The 13,494-nt window shown below is 52.2% G+C and overlaps 1 protein-coding gene across 1 annotated transcript in view; it reads left to right on the plus strand.

Moving 5' to 3' along the window:
* SMARCC1 (SWI/SNF related BAF chromatin remodeling complex subunit C1) overlaps positions 1 to 13,494 on the plus strand; it is a 69,279-nt gene that overhangs the window by 40,749 nt on the left and 15,036 nt on the right. The window contains exons 22-25 of the mRNA XM_014260672.2: positions 4,834 to 4,889; positions 7,522 to 7,636; positions 8,590 to 8,744; positions 12,588 to 12,722. Coding sequence (XP_014116147.2) covers positions 4,834 to 4,889; positions 7,522 to 7,636; positions 8,590 to 8,744; positions 12,588 to 12,722 — 461 coding nt within the window. The remainder of the gene's footprint in view (positions 1 to 4,833; positions 4,890 to 7,521; positions 7,637 to 8,589; positions 8,745 to 12,587; positions 12,723 to 13,494) is intronic.

A 13,494-nucleotide genomic window follows, 5' to 3' on the forward strand; every position in this document is an offset into this window, starting at 1 on the left:
GAGCTCACTGCCTGCTGTGGTGTCATGCAGTCAAAGGATGCTGGGGTGGAGGGGACCTCGGGGATCATCCAGTGCCACCCCTGCCATGGCAGGGACACCTCCCACTGTCCCAGCTGAGCTCATCCTGCCTGGCTTTGGACACTGCTGGGGATCCAGGGGCAGCCACAGCTGCTCTGGGAAATCCATTCCAGTCCCTCCCCACCCTCCCAGGGAACAATTCCTTCCCAATATCCAGTCTAACCCTGCCCTCTTTCTCTTGAAAGCCACTCCGTGTCCTGTCCCTCCATCCACTCTGTAATGGAATCACAGAACGCTGGCTTTATGTTTAAATGCAACTATGGAGAAATACAAGTATCTGCTTAAGGTTCCATACTAGAATTAAAGTTCATCAGTTGTTACATTTCAAAAATAAAATTCTATCAGAGCTCTGTAATAATTTTAAAACTATTTAATATCAATGAATTATAGTCAGTATGGATGTGAAAAGGGAAAATGACTGGAACAGATTGGAGGAGCTTAAGTTAATACCCAAGAATCTCCTCTTCTAAGTCTTCATTGTTAGGTTTTCTGAAAGCTGGTGATAATTCCTTTTAAGTTGATAAAGTGAGGCTTCAGTGGAGTTCTGAGGAGACTGGAGTGGTTCAGATGCTGTGGTGAGTGTGCTGGGCTCTCCTGCTTTCACAGACTCCTGGAAAGGTTTGGGTGGGAAGGACCCTAAAGCCCATCCAGAGCCACCCCTGCCACGGCAGGGACACCTCCCACCATCCCAGCATTCCAGGGATCCAGGGACAGCCACAGCTGCTCTGGCCAGTCTGCTCTAAGGTTTTAAAACACTTCCCCACAATAAACATCGAGACCTTCCTGCCCAGTGCAGGCTGTGGAACAGAATCACTGGACTCACTGAGAATGGCCCCAGAGAAGCTGACAAGCATCCAGCTCTTCTGCCTGGGATTAAGCTCAGAGAAGGGGAATATCCAGCACACCTGTGGTGGTTAATAATTCCTAGCAGGTCTTTGTTAATGTCTTTCCAGAGTGTTCAACAACACTGATTTCTCTGAAGGGCTGTGTTGGAGTTATTTGGGCGTTTCAGGTCTTACTCCAACAAGTATTTCCACTGACAGCCGTCCTGGGCAGGCTGGAGCTGCTCTGGGCCAGTGAGGGAATGGTGATTTGATTCCCTGCATCCCTCCACCTGTAAATGGCTCCAGTGGAGGGTTAAATTTACCATTTCATGGCTGGGTTTGATTCATTCCCAAGCACTCACACTAGAGAAGCACACACACAGCTATGTTAGTCAGGTGTGCCTGGGGGGTTTCTGTCCTGCTGCCCGGGGTGAGAGCTCTGAGGTGATGGAAACATCCCTAAACCCGTGGATTCCCAAGAGCTCCTTAGCTTTGGGTGTGTCCCAGGGGAGGGGGTTGAGCCCATCAGTCCTCTCCTGGTGAATTCCTGTGGCTCCCACAGAAGCTGCTGCAGCTTTCCCAGCTCCCCAGGCTGTGTGAGGCAGGGGCAGAGGCAGCTCTGGTGGCTGTGTGGTGATTTACTGTAGGAAATGTAAATGATGGTTGGGATAACAGCATCATTATCATATCCTCAGCCGGGATATTTCCACAGCTATCGTGCATTTCCTCTCAGTTAAATATTAATTCTCCAGCCTGGCTGTGACAGGTTGTGTGTTGCCTCAGTGAAAACAAAGGAGTCTGAGATGTCTGGAGGACATCTTCAAACTGTTTGTTGAGCTGAAGCTCAGGCAGGTGACTCTGCTTTTGTTTGCAGAGCTTTGTTTGTTCCTCTCACCACAGCAGAGGTTCTGCATCTCTTTGGTAACGCAGGGAATTTTTAGCAGGGAGATGTTTCACAGGTTTCCTTGTTGACCCAAAGTCCATTTAAATTCTCTGTGAAGTCAGTGGGCTCGGGCAGAACTCGGCTCCAAGTTCACGTGTTAGAAAAAAGGGCCCAGTGTTCTTGGAGATAATGTGCAAAACAGAACAGAATTGCACAGAAATGGAATACCTGCTGATTCAGGTGGAAAGGGAGGCTTGGAGAGGTGATGATTCCTCATCTCCCAGTGGTTTTTCCCTCTGGAGAAATGTCCTGTGGTGGCTCACAGCCACCTGCCTCTTCCTGACCTAAGAAATGTCCTTTCATTCAGGGAACAAGGGACAGGAGGAGAGGAAATGGCCTCAGGGAGGCTCAGGGTGGACAGCAGCAGGAATTTCCCCATGGGAAGGGGGCTCAGGCTTTGGCAGGGGCTGCCCAGGCAGGTTTGGGGTCCCCATGGCTGGAGGTGTCCCAGGAATGCCTGGCCATGGCTCTCAGGTGGACTCCATGGTCTCCATGGAGGATTCCAGCTTTAATAATTCTGGAATTCTGTGCTCCTTGATTCCCACATCCTGCAAGGTGCAACACCAAACCTGCTGAGGAGAGTTCAGGAGCATCTTTGGTGCAGGGGAAGGGATTTCAGGGGCTCTCTCCTTAAAGTCAAGGCTTCCCCCTTTGTCCCAGGGACACAGATCTCCAAGTGATCAGTTCCTCTGGGATGTATTTTCATTAAGCTCATTAGATCTCACAGGAAAATCAGTGCAGTTGTGTTTGTGTCTGTGCCAGGGGCCAGAGGCAATTCTGTCCTGGCTCTGCAGAAGGTCAGGCACGTTTTGTGTCATCCTTTCATTTGGAATTAGGGATTGAGTGTTACCAGACTCTACAATTTTGAGACTTCTTGAGGAGTTCTTCATGGAAAGGGTGTTAAGTATGAGAAGGGGCTGCCCAGGGAGGTGCTGGAGTCCAGAGGTGTCCCAGGAAGAGCCAGAGCTCTGGGCTGGGGACAGGCACAGCTTGAACTCAATGGTCCTGAGGGTCTTTTCCAACCTTAATGACTTTGGGATGCTTTGAGCAGCCCGTGATTTCAAACCAAAAACCTGCCATCCACCCAGGCAAACTCATTTCCCCCCCAAATGAACTAAGACAATTAAATCTGTTGTCCCTTGCACGTGTGTTGTCCCACCTGGTGGCCCTGGGAGCTGCAGCCGCGGCGCTGTCGCTGCGCGTCATTCATTCATTCATTCAGCCATTGACCACAGCCTGTCTGAAGCTGTCAGCCTGATTTTAACCAAACATTTGTTTCTGCAGCCAGAACCAGAGAGGAGAGGTTAAATCAGGATGTTTGCAATAATCTTGGTGTCACACGTCCCTCCCTTCCGAGGGTGTCCCCGGGGACGGGAAGGAGCACTTGGGTTTGGGTGGTGTCCATCCAAGGGAGGATCTGAGGGCACTTTGAGGTGCTCTGTGTGCTCTTCCTTGAGAAAATCCTCTCTGGAGAGTGGATGGGAAGCAGTTTGTGTTTCTGGGATGTCCTGTTTGTTTGGAGCTCCCTGACAGGAGGGGGCTCTGCTCCAGGGGAGGCTCAGGGTGGGCAGCAGCAGGAATTTCCCCATGGAAAGGGGGCTCAGGTCTCTTAGCAGGGGGTGCCCAGGGAGCTTTGGGGACCCCTGGAGGTGCCCAAGGCCAGGCTGGATGGGGCTTGGAGCACCCTGGCATAGGGGAGGGTGTCCCTGCCCGTGCAGGGGTGGGAATGGGATGATCTTGATCATCCTCCCCACCCAGGAGTGTAAATTTAAATATTTCTGTGCGGTGTTTTTTTGGTTTGAGTTGCACCAACCTGGGCGCACTCAGGAGTGTTCTGCACTTTGTCTCTCCTTCTTTTTCTGAAAGGATTGAATCCAGCTTTCTTTGTAAATCCTTCCCTTTCCTGGGAAGGAGCCCAGTTTGGAACTCTGCTTCTAGGCTTGAAAGAGCTGTCTGACAAAATCTAATCGAGATTTTCCCTGTGACATTATTGGGTCACTAAATCCTAACTCTTGAGATAAAACCTGTGAGGAAGAACGTCCCCAGTCTCCCTAAATTGAATTATGGTGGCAGATAGTTCAGATAAGTGGGTTTATCGTCTTAAAATAGGCCATGAGGAAAACTATCACCCTTCAGTCAGACATTTTAGTTGTTTTTTTTTACACATGGAAGGGACTTGTGTAAAGATTTCTCCACAGAACTGTTGCTGTTCAAGGAGAACACTTCATACCTTGTTTTTCCTCAGTGTAGCACACAGGAATTAGCAGGAAAATGAGGATTACTGAAAATGAACCCTCAGCGCCAGCTGATGTCTTCAGAAGCTTAGAGATGGATCAGGGCTTGTCACCAGCAGTTCTGCTTCACCCCAGTCCAGGATCTAAATAAGCTCCTTTAATGCCTCTCTACATTAAATTGTGAAATCCCAGGCCAGGGCCACGAGGTTGTGTTTCCTCCTGTCCCTCCTTGCAGAACTGTGGATAAATTGGGATTTCTTGAGCTCCTAAACAGTCCCCAAGAATACGAGGGGTGGTAGGGTGTTATCCAGACATCTCCATGGTGTTTCCACGGCTGGTTGTTGTCCCCTGATGTCCAGAACCAGCTGTCCTTACCAGAACATTTTAAATCAGTGCTTTATAAAGCAATAAATGAAGTGCCAAGGGCTGTGTGCAGAGCACAGGGATGCACTCCCAGCTCCTGCACCACTGCTCTGGAGCTGCACCCATCCAGCAGCTGGAACAGAGATCCTGGATCGTTGTCTTTATTAATTCTTTATTAATTCTTTATTAATTCTGCTGTCCTCGTGCAGGTCTCACTGACACTGCTGGGGCTGCTTTGGGGCTGGAGGGAGATGGGCAGGGCTCGGAGCAGCTCAGGGCTGGCACTTTGTGCCCCTGGGAGATGGCAGCAGGTTGTGGTGAAGCCCAGAACGAAGGGTGAGCGTGGGGAGAGACCGTGGGACAATCCTGAAAGCTTCCCTTGGTGTCCCAGATGGAGCCGAGGAGGAGAAGATGGAAACGGAGACAGAGGGACAGGCGGCCGAGAAGGTGAGTCTGGGGATGGTGGCACACAGGGGTGGCACACAGGGGGTGGCACACAGGGGTGGCACACAGGGGTGGCACACAGGGGGTGGCACACAGGAGGTGGCACACAGGAGGTGGCACACAGGGGTGGCACACAGGGGTGGCACACACGGGATGGCACACGGAGTGGCACACAAGGGGTGGCACACGGAGTGGCACACAAGGGGTGGCACACAGGGGGTGGCACACAGGGGATGGCACACAGGGGTGGCACACGGAGGTGGCACACAAGGGGTGGCACACAGGGGGTGGCACACAGGGGATGGCACACAGGAGGTGGCACACGGGGTGGCACACAGGAGGTGGCACACAGGGGATGGCACACAGGGGTGGCACACAGGAGGTGGCACACAGGGGGTGGCACACAGGGGTGGCACACAGGGGTGGCACACAGGAGGTGGCACACAGGGGGTGGCACACAGGGGTGGCACACAGGGGTGGCACACGGGATGGCACACGGGATGGCACAAGGGGTGGCACACAGGGGATGGCACACGGGGTGGCACACAGGAGGTGCCTGTGAGGCAGGTGGCAGCTCAGGGACAGTCTCAGCCTCCCCAGAGCTCCTGGGTGCTGGAGCCTGAGATCCCAGCAGGGAGATCCCAGCAGTGATCACTGCTCAGCACTTAGATCCCAGCAGGGAGATCCCAGTACTGAGATCCCAGCAGGGAGATCCCAGTACTGAGGCACCAGGGGCTCCCCAGGGAGATCCCAGCTGGAACGGGGCTCCCAGCAGGGAGATCAGCAGGGAGAGCTGGAGCTGGGCCTGGGGGGTCCTGGCTCTGCTGCCCTGGGGTGTCACCTGCAGGGGACAGGTGTGTCCCAGCAGGGAGACCCGAGCAGGGAGATCCCAGTACTGAGATCCCAGCAGGGAGATCCCAGCAGGGAGATCCCAGCAGGGAGATCCCAGCAGGGAGATCCCAGCAGGGAGATCCCAGCAGGGAGATCCCAGCAGGGAGATCCCAGTACTGAGATCCCAGCAGGGAGATCCCAGCAGGGAGATCCCAGCAGGGAGATCCCAGCAGGGAGATCCCAGCAGGGAGATCTCAGCAGGGAGATCCCAGCAGGGAGATCCCAGCAGGGAGATCCCAGCAGGGAGATCCCAGCAGGGAGATCCCAGTACTGAGATCCCAGCAGGGAGATCCCAGCAGGGAGATCCCAGCAGGGAGATCCCAGTACTGAGATCCCAGCAGGGAGATCCCAGCAGGGAGATCCCAGCAGGGAGATCCCAGTACTGAGGCACCAGGGGCTCCTTCCCGTGCTGAGGAACGGGGCTGGGGGGCTGGAGCTGGAGCTGGGCCTGGGGGATCCTGGCTCTGCTGCCCTGGGGTGTCACCTGCAGGGACAGGTGTGTCCTGCAGGGATTGGCCTGGGACAGGGCTTGTATTGAGACAGGGTTTATCCTGGGCCAGGGCTGGTCCTGGGCTGGGGTTTATCCTGGGCCAGGGCTGGTCCTAGGCCAGGGTTTATCCTGGGCCAGGGCTGGTCCTAGGCCAGGGTTTATCCTGGGACATGGTTTATCCTGATCCTAGGCCAGGGTTTATCCTGGGACATGGTTTATCCTGGTCCTAGGCCAGGGTTTATCCTGGGCCAGGCTTTGGGCAGCTGTGCCAGCAGGGCTCTCAGGACACAGCTTTGGAGCTGCAGGTGTTTCTCAGCCATTCCAGCCCCAGCTGAGCTGCTCAGGGGTGTTTGTGTCCTGCTGCTGCTGGGGGTGAGCTGCCCTGCCCCTAAAGATCCCACATTTATTAATTACCCTTCAACCTGTTGGTAATGAGCACAAGAACACATTTGTGGCTTTTTCATGACCTGTGTCCACACACAGGTACCTCCAACTGCAGTGGGTGTTTCAGATATGAACTGGGATTAAACTGGTATCCTGGAATTCCAGGACAGCACTTTAATTACTGCTAAATTATTCTGATATTTAAATTATTAGTACTTTATTTGTTTATATAATAATATAATGTTGTTTAATATGGATTTTAATAAAATCAGTATTTTAATTATATATGTAAATTTAATTTTTAACATCATGATTTATTTATTATTTCATTCCTGCTAAATAAATAAATATATTTTACAAAATAAATAAATTTCCTGATAAATAAGCGGGGGTGGTTTGTTCTGGAGTCTGCAGCAACAGGAGATATTTCTTGTTGCCTCCTTCACCAGATGAGGAGTTCAGACTGACCTGGGGCTGATCAGTGCAGCCTTGGGGTTATTTCCCACTTGGTTTTCAGGCAGTTCTTCTGCCTCCCTGATAAACAGGGACATTTGGGAAGAGATAAGTGGGAAAGACTCACTCAGGGCTTGGAAATCTGCATATTCCCAGACATTCCATGATTCTGTGATCCTGCTTCAGGAGTTGTTTGTACCCACAGAGTCCTGGCTTGGCCTGGGTCACTGGACTTGGTCCAGTTTAGCATTTACTTTTATTCACATTTTGGGTTTGTCAGATCTGGCTCAGCAGCAGCCCCCCTTTGCAATGTAACGTCTTCCATTGTGGTGATGGATTCATTTGAAGGCCATGAACAAAGTCAGCAGTGAATATCTTCTCTCCCTGCCACTGTCCAACCAATCCCATCCCCTTTAGGTGGAGAACAAAGCCGAGAGCGAATCCGAGGAGGGAGAGAAAGTCCCGGAAGGGGAAAGCGAGCGGAGTGTGGAGAAGGAGCCAGAGAGCGAAGGGGCTGCAGAGCCCAAGCCAGGTAACAGCTGCTCCAGAGAGCTTGGGACAGCCCCAAACCCAGCTGGGAATGTTCCCCTGGCACCTGGGGCTGCTCCCTGCTCAGAGCAGGCTCCACCTGAACCTCCCTCGGGCACCAAACCCCTCGCTGAGCTCCCCAGCCCTGGGCGTGGGGGAAGGAATTGCAGCACCAAAGTGCCTGTGGGGCATGGAAACAGCAGGGGCTTGTTCATATTCCACAGCATTTCATCATTTGGGATGCAGAGAAGTGGGACTGCTGCAGGGCTGGACAGGGCTGGAGCAGCCTGGGACAGTGGGAGATGTCCCTGCCATGGCAGGGGTGGCTCTGGATGGGCTTTAAGGTCCCTCCAACCCAAACCAGTCTGGGATCCTCTTGGAAGTTAATATTTCACCTCAGTTTCCCTGGGAAGTGATGCCAGGCCTGCATTTTGACAGGCTGAGGAGTGACAACATCTACATAAAACCTTATTCTTTTTGACATTTCCCCTGTGCCTCATAAAATCCTGGAATGGTTTGGGTTGGAAGGGAGTGTAAGGATCCTCCAGAGCCACCCCTGCCGTGGCAGGGACACCCCCCACTGTCCCAGGCTGCTCCAAACCCCGTCCAGCCCGGCCTTGGGCACTGCCAGGGATGGGAATGGATAAATTGCTTTTTTCCTGCAACTTTAGACTCGTGTTTTTAGCACTGTGTAAAATAAGGAACATTTGGGTTTGATGGAGCTGATTTGGAAATGATGAGGGGAAGCTGCTGGCAGGTGCTGAATTGAGAGGATGGGAATGAAAACCATTTAAAGTTGCCCCATTTGTTGGGCCTGAGCCTCTCAAACTGGGGTTCCTCCATCAGTGTTTGGATGGGGAGCAGTGCTGGAGCTGAGGATGAGTTAATTAGCGCCTGACTAATTAGCATGGTGGCCCGGGAACACGTGTAACGGGCTGGGCTGGGAATGTCTTGCAGAGGAAAAGGAGGCAGAGGAGAACAAGGAGAACGTTGATGGCAGCAAGGACAAAGAGGCCGAGGCTGGGAAGAAGAAAGTGGAACACGAGATCTCGGAAGGGAACGTGGCCACAGCTGCAGCTGCTGCCTTGGCCTCTGCTGCCACCAAAGCCAAGGTTGGTGCTGTCCCAACACCCTGGGCTTGGCTCCCAGGGCCAGCAGAGCCTGGAGAGCTCCTTGGTGCCAGAGCAGTTCACCCTCTGATCCCTGACACCTCCCAGCAGCACAAGTGCTGCCTTAATGTCTCCTGCCCGAGCCCCCCCCCCCGAGGGAGATAACGACCAGTGTTAATTAAGCAGCTCCCTGGGTGATGCTGAACTGGAGGAACACCCCTAAGGAACAGCCCCAAAATGTGTGTGACTTGTTGGCAAGGCTTTTGGCTGTGGTGCTGAGGGGCACAGAGCCTTTGCTGGCCTCCTCTGCTGCCCCAGGGCTCCACACAAACCCCTGGGCTCCGTGTGGAGCAAGCACAGAGGGCTCTTCACTCCTGGCACTGCAGCTTTCACAGACATCTCAATGATTCTGTGTTTTGTTGGTTCTGTGTTCTGTTAAAAGCACGTTGGTGTCTCCCCTTCAGCTCCTGTTTGTGTGTGGTCTCTAATGAGCTGTGTTGAATCAGCTTTTCTTCACCCTGTAATTACTAATTGCACGTTGTCTCGCCTTTCCTCCTTGCAGGAGCCACGCTGCTTTCACTGCTTTTAGAGTATCTTTTTCAAATCTGTTTTCTCTTTACTAATTCCTTTGGATTCAAGTTTTAATTTGGGTTTTTTAATGGCTCTTGGATTCAGTGCCACATTCCACGTCCACCTGCTTTATAGAAACCAAGAGCAAGGCATGGATGGTGTTTATTCCTGATGGGTTTCCGTGGATAGAGTGAGGTGCTGTGTGTTCTGTTAACTTTCCCACTCTCATCTTTGAACTTTAGACTTTTTCCCCAGGGTGAGGATGGTGGGTGATGTCCTGTGCAGTCCCTCCTTTTGAATCCAGGAGGATATTTCAGTTCTTACCTTTCAAACCAGGCTGTAAAACCCTACATGGCAGACAACTCCACATTAAAATCCCAGACTGCAGGCAGAGCTGGGGTTCAGTGTTTTGGTGAAGTGCAGAGGCCAGAGCAGCTCCCTTGTGCATCCCTTGGATCCTGAGGGTGACTCCCAGTTCATCACACTCACAGATATCCTCAGCCAAGCTGGAAAAACCTGTATCTGTGTGAGGAGACATGAAATTTAGTCAGTGTTTTATGGAAGGCCACTTGCTCCAAATGAAGATGAGCTGCTGCTCTCCTTCCTCTGCAGATAACGAGTTGGAGGGAGCAGGGACCTGGCTTGTGGCACTTTTCATTATGGCACTAATAATGCTCTGGAAGAGCTTCAGCTTTCCATTACAGGGAATAATGTATTGTAATTAGGAGGTTGACACTTCAGAGTAGAATTCAGGTTCAACAGGGATTTCTCTTCCCACTCACATAAAAATCCAGACAATATTAGAGCTTTGGGTGGTCTGTGTCTTGTCTGAGGGAGTAATTAAACTCTTCATCATAAACTCTAGGCCTGCTCATGTGAAAAGCTGTTTTCCTTAGGATTTGATATCAGAAGAATATTGCAGGTGGATTCTGAGTGAAGGCAGGGGTTAAAGACAAGTGATTGAAACGGGGATTTCGTTTGTTTGGGGTTTTTTTTTCCTTTGATATTTTTTCTTTTGGGATCAGTGGCTCCCAGAAGTTGAGTTGTGCTGTTTGAGAAATGGTGAACATGAATGTTCAGGGTTGAGACTCTGTGTTTCATACACACCAACAATTTCAATGTGTTTTTACAGGTTCTGGTTTCTGAACAAACAGAGTTAAAATTTAAGTTCCTTCTGCTCGTTTTCCTCTCAGTGGACACCCAGTGTGAGCTGCTTTTCCCTTTCTGTGCAAGGGGATCCCTGATGGATCCTGGCCTGTGCTGCTCCTTCTCTGCTCCAGCTGGGACTGAGCTGCAAACTTGTGCTCTTGATCCATCACTTCCCCTTCCCAGAACAACTGTTGTGCTCCCAGTTTGACCTCCTGCCAGCCACTGATCCCCCCGAATTCCTGCTGGAGGTGGCTGGGACTGAGGAGATCATTCCTGGAAGCTGCTGATCCCAGCGATGCAGCAGAGCTCCAGGAGAGCTGGAGAGGGGCTTGGGATGTGGGATGGGGGGACAGGACACAGGGAATGGCTCCCGGTGCCAGAGGACAGGCTGAGATGAAGATTGGGAAGGAATTCCTGGTTCTGAGGGTGGGCAGGCCCTGGCACAGGTGCCCAGAGCAGCTGGGGCTGCCCCTGGATCCCTGACAGTGCCCAGGGCCAGGCTGGATGGGGCTGGGAGCACCTGGGACAGTGGGAGGTGTCCCTGCCATGGCAGAGGTGACACTGGGTGATCCTTAATGTCCCTTCCAACCCAAACCATTCATGCATTCCATGACTCTTTTTTTATAGCATCACTTAGGCTGGAAAAGCCCTTTAGGATCACTTGCTCATTTATGACTCAGGGCTGGTGCAGTGATGGGTTTATCAGGCATTTCAAATTAGCACTGAATTTGTGTTCCTGACTTTCTGGAGGGATGTGTCCTCTGCCCACAGAAAGCCCTGGGTAATGCCAGGCTGAGGAGCAGCCTCTTTGTGTCTCTCTAGGAAAAACTTCAGGGATCATTTCCTTTCCAAGGTGTATTTTGAGGCTCGTCCTTTACCTAATCGTGTGCTTTGATTAGACCTTCATCCCATTTCATTATTAAAATCGCACATGTGAAACAGAGTGAAAGGTTTGGTAGAAGACTCTGTAGCACCAGGTGATTTCCTCACTCTGGATTTCATACAGATGAGTTTATTTTACTAAACAGTGTTAGATGACATGAAATTTCCTGTTCTGTCAGCTTTGTTTCGTTATTTTGTGTGCAGCACTTTGGTCACTTTTGGAACAGCTGCTGGAATTTCCCAGGGATGTGGTGTTGGATGAGCTCGGGGTCACTCTGCTTCTCTCAGACCTGATTTGAAATTCACTTTAGAGGCTCAGGAGTGCATTTACCCACATTTACTGAGCCCTCCTTCACAGCTGGTGGCTCAGGGAGGTGAAACTTGTCAAATGGCACAGGTTTGAGAAATTCTGACTATATTCAGAGTTCTAGGGAGGTTTTTAGTGCTGCTTTCCTCCAGCTCAGTGTTTGTCCCAGTCCTGAGCCAGTTTGGGGCCCAGCTCCCTCTGTAGGAGTCTGTTTGCAGCTGGGGCTGGATGAGCTCCAGCTTTTCCTTTTTTTCCTTTTTTTCCTTCCTCCCCTCAGCCCTCACCTTTCCCTTCTGGCAGCCCAGGGTGTGTCAGGATGCAGAGCCCCCCCAGGCAGGGCATGGCTGGGTGCATTCTCGGGGTGCTCTCGTTCTGAGCTGCAAGCTTTTAACAAAAATGAGGAAAGGCATCATGGCTTGTCACACTCTGGGGGTGTGAAACCCTTCCATGGCTGTATCCAATATCTACACACAGCTCTCTGGTGTTGTTTATGTGTGGATATAAATGGGATGAAGTTAATCCTTATAAAGAATCAATTTGCCTTCTACTTGAGAAAAATCTGTTTTCACAGCGAAGGGGTGGCAGTGCCATCTCCCTGCTTTGGGGTTGTTCTGGGTCACAGCCTGCTGTGTGTGTCCTGCTGGCAGCTTTTGGGTGACCCCACTGAGCAGAGCCTCCTCCCTCATCTTCATTCCCACTGGAGGGCTCCGAGGCAGAGCTCTGAGCATCCTCCACACCTCCTGTATGAAACCTTCACACCTGTTTATTTGATTAAAACCTTAATAATCACCCAAGGGCCTCTGGTTCCCAGCACAAGATTTATAATTCCCTGGTTTCTGTCCAGAAGTGGGACAGGATGGCTGAAGCAGGCTGGTTCCCTCCCTCCAAGCCCCTGTTGTTCCCAGTGTCACAGAACAACCCCTGTGCTTCCTCCCCAGCACCTGGCAGCTGTGGAGGAGAGGAAAATCAAGTCCCTGGTGGCTCTTCTGGTGGAGACACAGATGAAGAAGCTGGAGATAAAACTTCGCCATTTTGAGGAGCTGGAAACCATCATGGACCGGGAGAAAGAGGCAGTAAGTGGGAATTTGGGATTAAATCTCTCACTGCAAAGATCTCTCCTCTCCTCGAGTCTCCTCTCCTCGAGTCTCCTCTCCTCGAGTCTCCTCGAGTCCCCTCTCCTCTCCCTCTCCTCTCCCTCTCCTCTCCCTCTCCTCTCCCTCTCCTCTCCCTCTCCTCTCCTCTCCTCTCCTCTCCTCTCCTCTCCTCTCTCCTCTCCTCTCCTCTCCCTCTCCTCTCCTCTCCTCTCCTCTCCTCTCCTCTCCCTCTCCTCTCCCTCTCCTCTCCTCTCCCTCTCCTCTCCTCTCCCTCTCCTCTCCCTCTCCTCTCCCTCTCCTCTCCTCTCCTCTCCTCTCCTCTCCTCTCCTCTCCTCTCCTCTCCTCTCCTCTCCTCTCCTCTCCTCTCCTCTCCTCTCTCCTCTCCTCTCCTCTCCTCCTCTCCCTCTCCTCTCCCTCTCCCTCTCCCTCTCCCTCTCCCTCTCCTCTCCCTCTCCTCTCCCTCTCCTCTCCCTCTCCCTCTCCCTCTCCCTCTCCCTCTCCCTCTCCTCTCCTCTCCCTCTCCCTCTCCCTCTCCCTCTCCTCTCCCTCTCCCTCTCCCTCTCCCTCTCCCTCTCCCTCTCCTCTCCCTCTCCTCTCCCTCTCCTCTCCCTCTCCATCCTTTCTCCTGGAATCCACAATTCCTTTCCCCAGGGCCGTGGGAGCCCTTTCCTCCTCCATCCAGTGTTTTCTCTATTCCATAAGCAGCACACTGGGGGTGTCCTGGCTTTGCTCCCTCACCCTTCCCACATG

The sequence above is a fragment of the Pseudopodoces humilis genome, chromosome 1 (assembly GCF_049639895.1).
Source record: "Pseudopodoces humilis isolate 2021_Gansu_Grassland_sample_001 chromosome 1, ASM4963989v1, whole genome shotgun sequence".
NCBI lineage: Eukaryota > Metazoa > Chordata > Aves > Passeriformes > Paridae > Pseudopodoces > Pseudopodoces humilis.